Source organism: Podarcis gaigeae (genome assembly GCF_964106915.1).
Source record: "Podarcis gaigeae genome assembly, chromosome: 12".
NCBI lineage: Eukaryota > Metazoa > Chordata > Lepidosauria > Squamata > Lacertidae > Podarcis > Podarcis gaigeae.
The window spans coordinates 32,080,347-32,094,963 of NC_139688.1; the positions used below are offsets into that span (position 1 = coordinate 32,080,347).

At 42.4% G+C, this 14,617-nt stretch overlaps 1 protein-coding gene across 6 annotated transcripts in view; it reads right to left on the reverse strand.

Moving 5' to 3' along the window:
• ETV1 (ETS variant transcription factor 1) overlaps positions 1-14,617 on the reverse strand; it is a 90,556-nt gene that overhangs the window by 68,175 nt on the left and 7,764 nt on the right. For 3 of the 6 annotated variants that reach the window (XM_083705357.1, XM_083705359.1, XM_083705360.1), the window contains one exon: positions 7,221-7,274. The exons of the other annotated variants lie outside the window; for them this stretch is intronic. In XM_083705357.1, coding sequence (XP_083561483.1) covers positions 7,221-7,274 — 54 coding nt within the window. The remainder of the gene's footprint in view (positions 1-7,220; positions 7,275-14,617) is intronic. 6 annotated transcript variants of the gene reach the window in all.

Sequence of the window (14,617 nt, forward strand, 5' to 3'; positions counted from 1 at the left end):
TATAGGAAAGCCCATTTGAAGACATAGATTGCAGGCACCCAAGGTGGCTGCAGTTGCAGAAAACCAGAGAGATGGTATGGAAAGAAAGGACACTCACAATCACCCCTGGGCCCCCTTGAAATACGGGGCAGAATTTTTTAAGTGCTTTGTTTTTTCCTGCGGAAAATCTTCTACTTCCTAAGTTCGTTAGTAAAAATGAATGGATGCCAATTGCAAATAAATATCCGGCATTTTTTCTAGCATTGTTTACTAAATACAAGTGAAATAAACATGCCAAAATAGAGCACTCTCTTGGGCATTGGTGAATTTTCTGATGCATGTTGCCCGACGCAGACTATACTCAAATGCAAATTATTTACATAGGGAATTTTTCCAATTAAATATATCCCAGAAAACCTACATCACTGCTGGAAAGGTTAAGCACAGCAACACCTCACCTGTGAAAATTTCTCCAGTATCTTCTCCTGTCTTTTATAGTTCTTGAATATATGGTTGGGGGGCAGAATTGGCACAGCACTAGTAAACATTTCTGACTTGGATAGATTCTGGATAAAGATGCATAATATTTTTGTTGTTTTTTTAACATTGTGGAGTGATTCAGTTTTTTCAAAAGAGGATCAGGCATCAGGTGATGTGAAAAACCATTGCCTGAGACCATGAAGAGCCACTGTGATCCAGAACATGCATTACTGAACTACCTGCTCCTAAAACATCCCTTTCAAATCCCCACTCAGCTATGAAACTCACTGGGGAACCTTGGGCAGCAACCATCTCTCAGCCTAACCTACCTCACAGGCTTGTCGTCATGGGCATAAAATGGGGAGTGAGAGAACCATATATGCCACCTTGAGCTCCATGGATAAAAAGTGGGCTTTAATTGCAAAATCATCATCATCAATTGTTAGTCTTTACACAAAAGCAGGCTCAAAAGAAAGAGGAAGTACTACTGCTTCAGCATAGCATGCAGGAGGCTGTTACAGATCTTAAAATCTCAAGAACAGAATAGAGTAGCAACGCGGGGAACCTAGGCCAGTGCTACTATGGTCCTCTGCAGATGGCAGCAATGAGATCACAGCAGTATAACAGCAGTCATGCATAAATGCCACCTGCAACTCCCTAAGATGGCTCCAGCTCAGAGTGACAACATAGTCGACGGCCTGAGGTGACTGCAAAGTCAACGCAGCAACAGCCCCAGTGAAAACACCTGCCTAGAAGTGCCCTTAGAAATTGTCAGCAGCATGCTGGACTAGGTTAAGTCCTTTGCTTGGACTTAGTAGGGCTCTTTTAGCATTCCTAGGATGTTGTAGTGGTTATCTGTACACACGTCCAAAGCACACAAAGCAATAACAGACAATGAACTGCAAGGCTCTAGAATCAGCAGGCAGGGAACCCAGCATAAATGAAAGATTCCCAAGTAAGAATCCCGAGGGGTATGAGTATGGGAGATTTTACACTACTAGAGGAGCTTGACATATTGCAAAATTAAAGTGTGCATTATTTCAGTGCAATAGGCAGACAGATTTTGCTGAAATCTTTGGGCTGATGACTGATTTGAAGAGACAAACGGACAGAGAAACTCTCTTTAGGCATTCTTCATGGGGAGGGGATTTGCAACAAAAAAAGCTAGATTTGTCCCACATTGCTTCTCCAGTCATTTCCCTCCAACTTGGGGAAGGCAATGATCAAACCAGCAAAATGAGACAGAGCTAGCATCCTTGTTCCCCACAGCGCCCCCCCCTCAAGAGAAATGCCTGATTTCAATTAATTGATTGTGATTTTATGTAAATTGCGTTACTTTTATTGCTGTTAGCTGCTCTGAGCCTGGCTTCAGCTGGGGAGTGTGGGATATAAATGTATTTATTTATTATTTACGGTAGCTTTAGATTAGGGGTGGGAATCTCTGGCCTTCCAGATGACTCTGAGCTACAGCCCCCATCATCCCTGAGGACTGGCCATGCTGCCTAGGACTGAAGTCCAAGAACAGGCTTCCTCAACCTCGGCCCTCCAGATGTTTTTGGCCTACAACTCCCATGATCCTTAGCTAACAGGACTGGTGGTCAGGGATGATGGGAATTGTAGACTCAAACCATGTGGAGGGCCGAGGTTGAGGAAACCTGTCCAAGAACATCTCGAGGGTCACAGGGAGGGTTCTATCATTGCTTTAATCAGATGCTCCCTGCAACTACGGCTTAAAAATATATTCAAGACTTTTTTCTTTTCTTTTTTTAAAAGCCAGAAGCTACTTTTGCCATATCTACCATCATATTTTCACTTCTAACAACACCAATGCTGTATTTGCTAAGAAACATTCCCAAGAAAGCAAAAACCTTGAGATGAGATGGGAATTTTTTTTCTAACTTCAAAGGGAACTATTCTGCAAGGCTGTTGATAAGAGTATCTTTGCATCATTTTTTTTTAAAAAAAAATGCCCTCAGCAGGATTTGCAAAGAAGAAAATACCTGTGCTTCTTCTACTCAATCTATTTCCCTGCTTTCTTTTTAAATATCACCTAATTTGAGTCAAATTCAACAAAAAAGAGAATTACTCCATCATAGTAACATTAAGTGATGCCCTGCATGTAAGAAACTAACGTAGCAGATTGAATGCCTGAAAACAAAGTTTTCACATCACTCAACATTATCTCAAATTATAATACTTTAAAAGAGGCAATTCAGCACTGGAGTGTTGATTAAGAAAGATATTTCAGTGGAACACACTAGTGCATGAGTGAATGAGCCCTCAGGCACTATTCCAGATTCTGTTCTTCCAAGCAAACTGGCACACCCAAGAACTAACACAGCCACCTGCCTGGTGATTGCATGAGCCACAAAGGAGCCTCAAGGAACTTTCAACCTGTTGCTGCAGCCAATTCTACATATGTACCAACTATCCCTGTTTTGCTCCCTACAACAATGCAGAAATTTACTATATGGCCCTGACCGAAGGAGATGGAAATATCTGGAGTTAAGGCACATATACAGAAAAGAAAATATATTCCCAAGTACGCTTGAACACACCCTATTCATGGTCTTCAAAGCAGTACCCAACATACCCTGTTGCAAAGAGATTTGTGGCACCTTAAATGCTAACGGATTTATTGTGGTATAAACTTTCATGGACTAAAGACTACATGTTAACGGATGAAGGGGACTCCAGTCCACTAAAGCTTGTGCCATAATAAATTTGTTGACCTGTATGGCAGTGCAGGACACATTAATGGATCTCTCCTTCCTTGCAATTTGCTCAAGCCTGTGTCACTTTGCACTACAGTGGTACCTCAAGTTACAAATGCCTCAGGCAACAAACGCTTCAGGTTACAAACTCCGCTAACCTGGAAGAGTTACCTCAAGTTGAGAACTTTGCCCCAGGATGAGAATGGAAATCGTGTGCTGGCAGTGCAGTGGCAGCAAGAGGTCCCATTAGCGAAAACACACCTCTAGTTAAGAACAGTTTCAGGTTAAGAACGGACCTCTGGAACGAATTAAGTTCATAACTAGAGGTACCACTGTATAAGGATTTGTATCCACTTTGAATCTGCTACTGGCTTGGCATTGATTCCCCCCACCCACCTTCCCACTCCCATCAGTTTTGAAATTTATGAGAATCACCTATGTATAAGCACATTGCCCCCATTCTCTGACCCCCTCTGCCCCAAATAGTTGTTTTCTGCTCTAGATAGATTTGCAGTTTCTCTGTGGTCTTCACAATTCTCACAGAGCATAACCTTTGTTACTTCTGCAAAGTTCTCTGTTGCAAAAATCAAAACCGTATGCCTGCATTTATAGCGCTATACATAGCAAATCTATACAATGTACCTCTAAGAGATTCCGAGTTCACCTCTTTAAATCACCCAACAGCTTTGCTTACTCCAATATTTTACGCAGCTCATGGATGTAACTTACATAGCTAAATCTGTGTTGGAAACTCTGCAACCTTTACCGGATTAACTCCCCAGGAAGCTTCCTGACCTTTCCTTTAGAAAGGGAAAACAAGGAAAAAACAAAACAAACAAATGCTCTTTTGATAGGATTGTGTAAATTGTAGCTGAGGTGGTTCCAGTTAACAAAGAACATTAAGAAAACACCTATGCCCCAATCCAGGCATCCCCAAACTCGGCCCTCCAGATTTTTTGGGACTACAGTTCCCATCATCCCTGACCACTGGTCCTGTTAGCTAGGGATGATGGGAGTTGTAGTCCCAAGACATCTGAAGGGCTGAGTTTGGGAGTGCCTGCCCCAATCCAAAAGTTGTGTGTGCTCAGGACAGCCAAAGTCATGCATATGAACTCCTTTCAAGCCATTTAAAATGCAACCTAAACAGGGGAAGTGAGAGCTGGGTTCAAGTTCTCTGCCTGCCCCAGATTCCTCACCAAACCAATGGCAGATTGAAAGACACAGCTCTCTCTAACAACGGGATCAGATATGAGAACTATGCATGCAGCATCCATTTCTACAATTATTATTATTATTATTATTATTAGGCTAGGCACAGGTCTGCTTATCCCTGCAGAAAGCCTCTAACTGGATTAGGGCATTTCTGTCCGAGGGGGAAGAGCTTACTCAAGAAACCCTGACAATATTTGACAGGGTTTCTCATTCACAGTTCATAGCCCTTCTCTACGAATCATTGATTTATTTTGTACAATAGTCAGTGAAACAATCAGCAGAACTTTGCACTCCCAGAGAAAGAATTTGGGTAATACCTAGAAATGGCCCTTGACCTCAGTATAGACACCCAACTTAGTGGGGTGGGTCACAAGTCACACACCCCTGCTATTTTATTTTTAAAGATATCATAAGATTAGTTTTCTAGCCCACATCTTCCTCCAAAGGAGCCCAAAGGGTAACAGATTCAAAATATATGAACTGAGTTCTCTAGTATCGGGTTTTTTGCACATAGAACTGTAGAGTTGGCAGGAACCCTGAGGGTCATCTGGGCCTTTAAAGGGGCTCTTGTATTATAATATAGGAAGCAGTATTATAATATATGGAAGTGGCATTGAAAGCATATGGGTCATTTAAAGCTCTATGATACTACTTCAAGCAGCCATGGCTTCCCTGAAAGAATCTGGGGAACGGTAGTTTGTTAAGGGCGCTGAAAGTAATTAGGAGACTCCTATTCCCCTCACAGAGCTACTATTCCCTAGAAGGAGGGATTAACTGTTATACTACTGTGGGAATTGCAGCTCTGTGAGAAGAACAGTTTCCAGGATTCCTGAGGGGAAGCCAGGACTGTTAAAGTGGCATCACACTGTTCCAAATGTATTGTGCAGACGGAAGTCCTTGGTTTGAAAACTTAAGTTTAACATACTGTCTTTGAACTCTGTTTTGTCCAAACTCCATTTCAAGGCAACACAGCTGGTTTCATATCATGCGGGGGGGGGGGGGGGGAGAGATACCATTTGACAAGGGGCTCACAGGCTATTATTTCACAGTTTTACTCATATCACTAAACATAGCACAACAGGTTTCTTTCACTTGTATCTGTTTAATGTCATCTTCTACAACACCTTAATGTTAAAATTAACAGGTACTTGATTTCAAAGGTTACATTCCCCCCCCCCATCAATAACTTACTTAAGCAAGCGAAAAATTAGTTATACAGTCTGCTGGAAGACGGAAGGGTTGCCAAGGAAGTCAAATTTGAGAAAACAATTCCAAGCTGACTGGAATTGTCATATTTACCTCAAGGGGAACGATGGATTGAATCCAGTCATACTTTAAAGCTGTTTAAATGTGTAGAGGGGAAGGATCTGTGTTAAGGGCCACTCTTGAAGCTCTGTCGCTTTGTTTCAAGGAAAATGGGTATTTCTCTCTCTCTCTTTTTAGAACACCAGTTTTTGAGGTGGAAGACACACACACAAGATCATGGCAAAATACCACATTACCATATTCTGAAAGGAACATTTGATGTTATTTTCAGTATCTATGATTTGCGAATGACAGGGCGGCGGGGAGTTCTTTCACAAAACCTCTTTATCACATAAAATGAGAGAGGAAAATCACCAGTGGTGACTCTTTGGCCACAGAATCAGTCATAGGGAAAAGAGGTTTACTCTTTAAATAAAGCTGTTGGTAGAACTGCCAGTGGTTCCAGAAGAGCAGCCTATTGCTGTCTACTCAGAAGCAAGCTCACTGTACTCCCAGGTTGAATGTGCAAAGCAGCTTGAGGGTCACATTCTATCATAGGCAGCCATCCAACGGCAGGTGTGGCCAAGTGTCGCCAGAGACAGACCACTCTCCATCCAGACAAGCAAGAGGTTCAAGGACACATTCCAGTTAGGTAATATCACTGGAGACTTAGAGCAGGGTCAGTGAAGAGTTGTGGCCTAGGCAGAGGCCCGAGGGCCAAACAGAGAGGCATGAAGGGCCACATCCAGCCCCTCTACTTGAGGTTCCTCATCCCTGGGATATTGGATTGCAGCTTAAGAAAACAACAACAGACCTACTAAAAACGGTTCACAAGAACTTTGGGGGGCAGGCGTGAACTTTCAAGGGACCCCCTTTCACTTCAGTTGTGTGCATGCATGTGAATCTCTTTCCAGCAATACAATGCAGGAAGCGCTGAACTGCCCACCCGACACCTGATATAAACTCTTCGATGCCTTATTAGCCTCAGCGCCACATTTCCCCCTTCTGATAAGCCTACTCCCAAGGTCAACTTCCATCTTAGCTGGGAGAAACAAGGCAACTTCGCATCTCATTTCAACAGAAGTGAACTGCATTTTGTAAGGATGGTAAAACTGTGGAAGGAATTTCAAAAGGCAAAATGCTGCACACTTTGGCAACCTATGTGCCAGGTGTACCTGTGGGAGTTGGGAGTCCAACAGTTTTGGTAGAGCAATTTGTGGCCTTCTGTGTCTCATTGGACTCCAACTCCCATCAGCCCTAGCTCATATAGCCATTGCTTATGGAGGATGGGTTCCGTAGTCCCGCAACATCTGGAGGCCCAGAGCTTGCTCATCCCTATATTAGAAGAATGCACTCTTTGCAATCACCCACCAGCCCCTTCACAAAAGGAAAAATGATATCACCGCCTTCAGCCAAACCCGCCACCAAAACCACCCCGGCTGCAATTCGGCAATTTCTTTCCTCACATGTTTCTATGGTGATGCCACGGCCTGATAACCACACTTATCGTGTGAGTACCGGCTAACCAAAACAAGAAAGGTAAGACATTTTCTTAAGTGAAGCAAAAGTGGTGAGTCATACAATACTTACAACTCTCAGCCTGGTAGTCTGGCACAAACTGCTCATCATTGTCAGGTACCTGAGCTGAAGATAGGGTGGGGGGAAAACAGAAAGAAAGGAATTAACATCCACAAGCCAGCAAAACATCGACGTGATCCTAACTCTTAGCACTAGCCAGTGCCCAAATCGAGAAGATGATTTAGCATGAACACAGCGTTGACGTATGTACGAGAAACAACCCAAAATGAACTCCGAGTGTGAGAATTCTGCATTTGTTGTTACCGCTGAACATTTACACCCATTTTAGAAAATGGCAGTATGTACATCGGTAAATCAGGCGATGCGTTAGTTGCCAAGTACCCCTGACAGTAAAACTAGTGGTAGGCAGTAGTTGCCCATCTTAGATTTATGCTTGCATCTGACCAACACTGAGGAGGTAGAACTGCATCTCTGTAGTAATAAATCAAGCTGGTACCACTAGAGAAAGTAGCAAAGGGGGGTCAAATATAATATATGCAGAAGTCCATGGAAGCACTTTAGGCTGTTGCCTTTGATCAACTGTAGCAGTTTATGGAAAAGAGAAAAGCTACAGGGGGAGCGGGAATAGAATAGTTGCTAATAAGAGATGAAAAAAGATGCATTTCCTAGTGAATTATATGATCCATCTAAAACATTGTTAATTGTACCAAGAACTCCAAGCTGATCATTCACATACACACACACACACACACACACACACACACACACACACACAAATTCAAGCACAAATGGGAACTTGGCTCAATGCTTCTAAAAGGTAAAGGTAAAGGTACCCCTGCCCGTACGGGCCAGTCTTGACAGACTCTGGGGTTGTGCGCCCATCTCACTTAAGAGGCCAGGGGCCAGCGCTGTCCGGAGACACTTCCGGGTCACGTGGCCAGCGTGACAAAGCTGCATCTGGCGAGCCAGAGCCGCACACGGAAACGCCGTTTACCTTCCCGCTGGTAAGCGGTCCCTATTTATCTACTTGCACCCGGAGGTGCTCTCAAACTGCTAGGTTGGCAGGCGCTGGGACCGAGCAGCGGGAGCGCACCCCGCCGCAGGGATTCGAACCGCCAACCTTTCGATCGGCAAGTCCTAGGCGCTGAGGCTTTAACCCACAGCGCCACCTGCGTCCCTCAATGCTTCTAAAGACAGGAACATATTTTACACATTCACAATTTAGATTAGAGATTAAGAGCATCTCTGCAAAGAATCCTAAAATCAGATGCTAAGATTAGCAGGGATCCACTACGCATCTACTGGTGTGCTTAAAGAACACATGGCGCTAAATAAATGTATATTATATAGCAAAGTTTCACGTCTCCATAGTCTAAGTGAGCCGCATATAACTCAAGGCTTCTCTTTATGCATAGATACTCAGAAATGAAGCCCATTGAGCTCAATCCAACTTGCTTCCTGGCAAAATTAGATTTACAGCTCTGCCCCCTAATCCTATGAATCTTAATTCAGAAATAAGTATTTTTTTATTTTCTATCTTCACCAAGAGGCTTATTGCCCAACTAGAAATTCATGCTGATCAATACAGGGTAGTTTGCTTTGTGATCAGATCCATCGTTGGGGTCACTTAATGAAATGCATATGGGTAAATTAATCAGCAATGAGCAGTACAAGTCGTGCCCTTATTGATATTAACATCAAGATTAGTTGGGAGCTTGCTTTTAAGACACCACCAGACACTGTCATTTTCACATCAAGCAACAGAAGTTGACACTGTTTCTCTCTCGCACGCTTTCCAATATCTATACACATGGATAGCTCAGTTGGTTAGAGTGTGGTGCTGATAACACCAGCAAGGTTTCAGGTCCAATCCCACTGTGGGACAGCTGCCTATTCCTGCAGGGCAGGGTTTGGACTAGATGAACCTCAGGGTCCCTTCCAACCCTTCTATGACGCACACACAAATTTTATAAGCAGTATGTCATTATGCAAAAGAGTGAGCAGAACAAAAACTTACTACTGGACCCTTCTAGCCCTAATAAATGAAGATAGTGTTACTTGCACTTTCAAACAGGCTTCCTATCTTAGCACACACAAGAGAGATGCATTTGTACCGCGCCTATTAAGGTTAACGTGAAATCATGTTGATGAGTTAAGAAGAAGAATGAATAGAGCACTACAAGATGAGTTCATACAGGCAACAATAAAAAAATGTTTATTAAGGCTGTGATCCAAATAGCTCCTTAGACTCAAGCATGTGGGTTGCACCAGCCCAGTTTTTCTTTGAATAACTGGGCCCCACATCCTAAGATGAGCTCCTTTTGAATCGCCCCTGGGGTTCCAGTGACAGATTGCCGAACAGCACAATGACTTCTCTGAGAGCAAGCCTTGTGTAAGGATTCCTTTGGCTCTTGGAATTAAGTTTTTTCCCTTTGTCTCAATCTAGGCCTGGTTTTTGAGATCACACCTGTCCCAACACCGCTTGATCATCTTTTGATTAACCGGACATCATTAGACTCAAGGCATATCTGAGGCAAAGCCATCATTATCTATACAACTTAATTTATATAACCAAGTTAGCATCTCCTGTTTACATGCTACGGAGAAAAGGTGTCAGAATAACCACCACGCTTTTAAATGCTTCTGAGGAAGTCATGAGACCATAGAAAAAACAGCTGACAAACTGCAGTGTGGAATCGTTTCCATTGCTCTCCTTCATTCCCACATAAGACCAACTACTATGAAGATGCCACAAGGACTGGATTTTAAAAACAATTTGAATTCCATATGACAACTTAACCTTCCTTTTCATTTCACATCAAAAGAAACCACAATGGCTTAGAACAGAAGGTGTCCTATTTTTCTTTATTTTTTAATGAAAGCATTTTAGTGTTACAGCAACCCTGTGAGGTAGGCTTTGGCTGATTTGGGAAAGATTTGAAGCCAGATTTCCCACATCAAAGCTAAACACATAGCGACTGTACTATGCTGGTTCTCAAGGCCAAGAGAAAAAGCACAAGTTGTTTTATTCAGAGCAACAGAATATGCATTGCATATTGTGGAGGGGAAACTGACTTATAAATGAAAGTTCCCAAACTAACATGACACCCTTCCGGTTAAAAACTATTAAAATGCATCAAATCATTTATTTAATAGCTTATAAAAAGGATAAAACAAACTTTTGGAGCATCATCATGCATTTCAGAATCTGGTACAACGAAACAGAACCTATAGCTTCAGTCTCTCTGTACTGGAAGTAGGAAATATATTTAAGGCCCAGGGATGAAAAGGCCAACATTAGTTTTCAAACAGTTCTTTTAAAAACAACCCCCCCCCCAAATCTATGTAAATCAGCACACACCCTTCTGTTATAGAATCCAGACACATGTAGCAAAAACTACATATGATAGCTGCAGAATGTGGTCTTTACATCCATTTGTATAGAAATTATACTTTGCAACACACCAGTTGAATATGTTTTCGTAGTGTTACAAACAAACCAGAACCAAGCTTCAGCTTCCCCTTTCAAAGGAATGAAAATCTGCAGCACAAATCCTCCATTAACATTCATTTTTATCACTGGTTTTACATCTGCCCTGACTTTTGATGTGTCAGCTTCACAATAAAGGGGCACCCACAGTTGCCTATCACAGAAAATATACAAGGGAGGGAGGGAAACAAGCACACAACAAGACTCTGGTGGGAAAGAAGAACCTATTTTTATTTTAAGAAAGAACTTTACAAAACAATTTACAAAACTCTGTGGAAAGGTCTGAAATGTAGCAGCTTTACCTCTCATGGGGAATAAATTAAATCGTGACTGAGCCCCTGCTCTGACATTCTTTGCTCTTCCCTGGGTGCAATCGCTTCCCCTTGGAGATGTTCTCAATCCCATATTGATGAATACGAGCAAATATTCACTCCTCTTCTTAACAACAGAAATGAAAATGTCGATGAAATGCAGAGAAGGAATCAGAATAAGTACTAAAAGCTCATGTCCTGCAACACCACAAAACCTCCCTTTAAAATGGGGGCTGGTGACGTACATTAGTGATTTACAGCACAATCCTACATATGTTGCCTCAGAAGTTAGACCCACTGGGTTCAATGGGACACTCCCAGGTAAGTGTGTATTAAGGCCCTTACTTGTCAAAAATGCCGTCACAATATTCCCCCCTCAAATATATATATATATATATATATATATATATATATATGCTTTCGTAGATTTTCACGGGTACAGGAATGCAGGTTTTGGTGTCCTCGGGTGTCTTCCCGTGTAAAAGTTGGGGTGTCTAGGCGACGTTTCGACGAGGTCTCACTCGTCATCTTCAGGCTGGTGCTTTCGGAAGCCGAAAGCACCAGCCTGAAGATGACGAGTGAGACCTCGTCGAAACGTCGCCTAGACACCCCAACTTTTACACGGGAAGACACCCGAGGACACCAAAACCTGCATTCCTGTACCCGTGAAAATCTACGAAAGCAAATATATATATATATATATATATATATACACACACACACACACCTCAGCCTTGAAGGACTTACAAGTCAGACCAGCAAGCAGGCGGTTAACTTGGGCTAAAAACATGGATGCCTGAAAAGAAAAATATGACTTTGGAGTGCTGTAACTGCAGGCACATTTATATATCATTCATTTCCTCTTTTCTTGTCAATGCCGACGCTGCAATTCTGTGAGGCTGTCATAAAAGCTACAGTGGTTTTGAATACAGTGACAGTGTGTGTGGGAGGGATGGCGGCTACAGAAGGGGGGGAGGAAGAGGGCATGTCAACATAAGTGTTTGCCGAACGCAGATAAGGAGACAGAAAAACGTTTAGATGCATGTAATGGTTACACCTTTAAAAAAAACCACAAAAAAACAAAAAAACACAATGGAGACTATCTCCCCGCTCTATTTAATGAAGCAAGACTGAGGGGAAAATAAACACCAGAAGCGTTTTGAGACACTCAAACATGTGGCAATATTGGGAACAGCTCTGTCAGGTTCGTTCTGCATTAAGGTAATAGACAAGTTGCCACCGACTTGAGAGACCAACATCTGTTCTTTGGTTAAGACTGATCGTTGCCAAATGCTTCTCCTCCCCACACAAATTCTCACCGTTTCCCACGGGTAGAAGCCAAGGCAACACCGCATTAATTAAGATCTTTCAGGGGAGCTTTCTTGGTTTGGATGGGGTCTCCCCCCAACTTCCCTAGAAATCGCTTGCTTAGTTAAAAATCACGAGCTCCTTTCAGCCCAATGTCCTACATAGGATGTTTTGCATTATGATGAGTCCGACCTGAGCTTAATGGGACGGGCACAGGTGTGCACAGGACCGTGCAGCTTGATCTCTTGGCATTTTAAAGCCCAGTAGTTGTCGCCCAACCCGTGGAACACCCTCCCATCAGAGGTCAAGGAAATAAACAACTATCTGACTTTTAGAAGACATCTGAAGGCAGCCCTGTCTAGGGAAGTTTTTAATGTTTGGCGTCTTATTGTGTTTTAATTTGTTGGAAGCTGCCCAGAGCGGCTGGAGCAACCCACTCAGATGGGCGACATATAAATAACAAATTGTTGTTGCTATTATTATTATTATTACAAGTACTGAAATGAACCTCAGACCCCCTTTTTAATAAGGAGAAGAAGAAATCTGAACATCGTTAGCTGGAGCAGGGTGAGGAGAGGAGAGACAGCAGCATTTTAGCGCATGAAGCAAGCCAGAAGCCGGCTGGAAAAGAAAAGCCAAAAGCCGAGGATCACTTTACTTTCTTCTCTTGGAAAGTATACAGAAAAAAAAAGTAAGTAAGAGCACTGAAGGGAAGGAGGGGGAGAAGAGGATGGAAAACTAGGCACCAGCCCATACAAAAAAGAAGAAGCTGCTATTTAATTAAAACCAGCTCTACCCACTGTAACAATGACCTGGAGCCAAACAAGGCAGAAGACGTAGGAGTCATTCTTTCTGCCAGTGAATGAGACAGCTGATCTCCTAAGCAATTCTTCAAGACAAGCAGTCAAAACTGGAGCGCTGCCTCCATTCACAAAAAAACAGAATCCAGCAAGAAACATCTGGCTTCAACACAATCTTTTCTTGTCACACCCCGGTAGGGGGAAAAAAAAGAAGTAAAAGAGAGAGAGAAAACAGAGTAAACTTGAACTTTTTACATAAACACATCCATTTCCCTGCTTCATCTCACATACGGCACAGGCTCTACAAGGACATGCAAACTTAATATAAATGGGAAGTCAAGGAAAAGACTAAAAAGGTGCTGTCAGAAGGAAGAGGGTTATAGGACATAGGAGGAGAGGGGTTGGAAAAGAGAGGAGAAGATAAAGTGGATTAGAGGGGTGGATTAGAGGAGAGACTCCTATTTCTATCCTTTTGCTTGTCTAAAGAACTTTCTTCAGAGTATGGTAGCACTTCCACTCGTGATATCAGTAATTTCGGGTTATGAAGGGATTAGGTATTTCCTTAAAGAAGTCTCCCACCTGCCCTGCAAAGACACCTTGGGAGAGGAAATAGAACACAAACCAGGAATAAATATTAGTTTGATTATTTTGGAAGCAAGTTATTGAGTGGCTAAAATTTAGCAAATCAGTTGGACCTTGCTCTCTTCTATGCGACCAGTGAATATTCAAAAATGAACTCTACAAGAGTACATAAGACAGCCTGAAGAAAGGCCAGGGCATTTTTGCATCTTCTGGATGTACTAAAATTGTTTTGTGCAAACAACTTTTAAGAACCCACACCTTTGCATGAAATATGAACAGTGTATAAAATTTGAGGCGATTTTAAAAGTGCGGCTCAGACTTAACATAAAGTTATAAGCATTTTTAAAACAGCCCCCGAAGGTTGTGAAGCTGGTGAACTGCAAGCTAGTAATCCTCAATGGCACACTGATCCTCATAAAGCTCAGAATTGCCCATTTGGAACATCATTTTTGACATTTTAAAACTTATTCCCCCCCCCCCCGCCTGACTTCAGGAAGGCTGCTGTTTCTGAAGTCCACCTCTGTCCCCAAAAAAAGAATAATCATGTGTGCTAGATTTCAATATCATTTTTCAAATACTTCTACACTTTTACTGTACTGGGTTCATTCCAAAATCCCACTGATTGATTTCTCGACATTATTTCCTTCATGGGATTATGTGGTCTTAAAAAGAAAGAGAAGACTTTTTTTTTATCAAGCACTGGACCAACAACTGCAGAGGAAGATCCTTAGATTTAAGGCTGCAATCCTATATCCAATTAACATGGAGCAAGTCCCATTGAAGTCAGCAAGACTCTCTTTTGAGTAAACAAGTATAGGATTGCAGTTACAAAGTTATTTCAACTCTCTTGACTGGGACAGGTGGGGTGAAGATGGAAGTTGGTCTGATTTACACCACCTAGAAAAAAACCACGATGTTTCACATTTTGCATTGCTATTGAAATGAGAATTTGAGTGT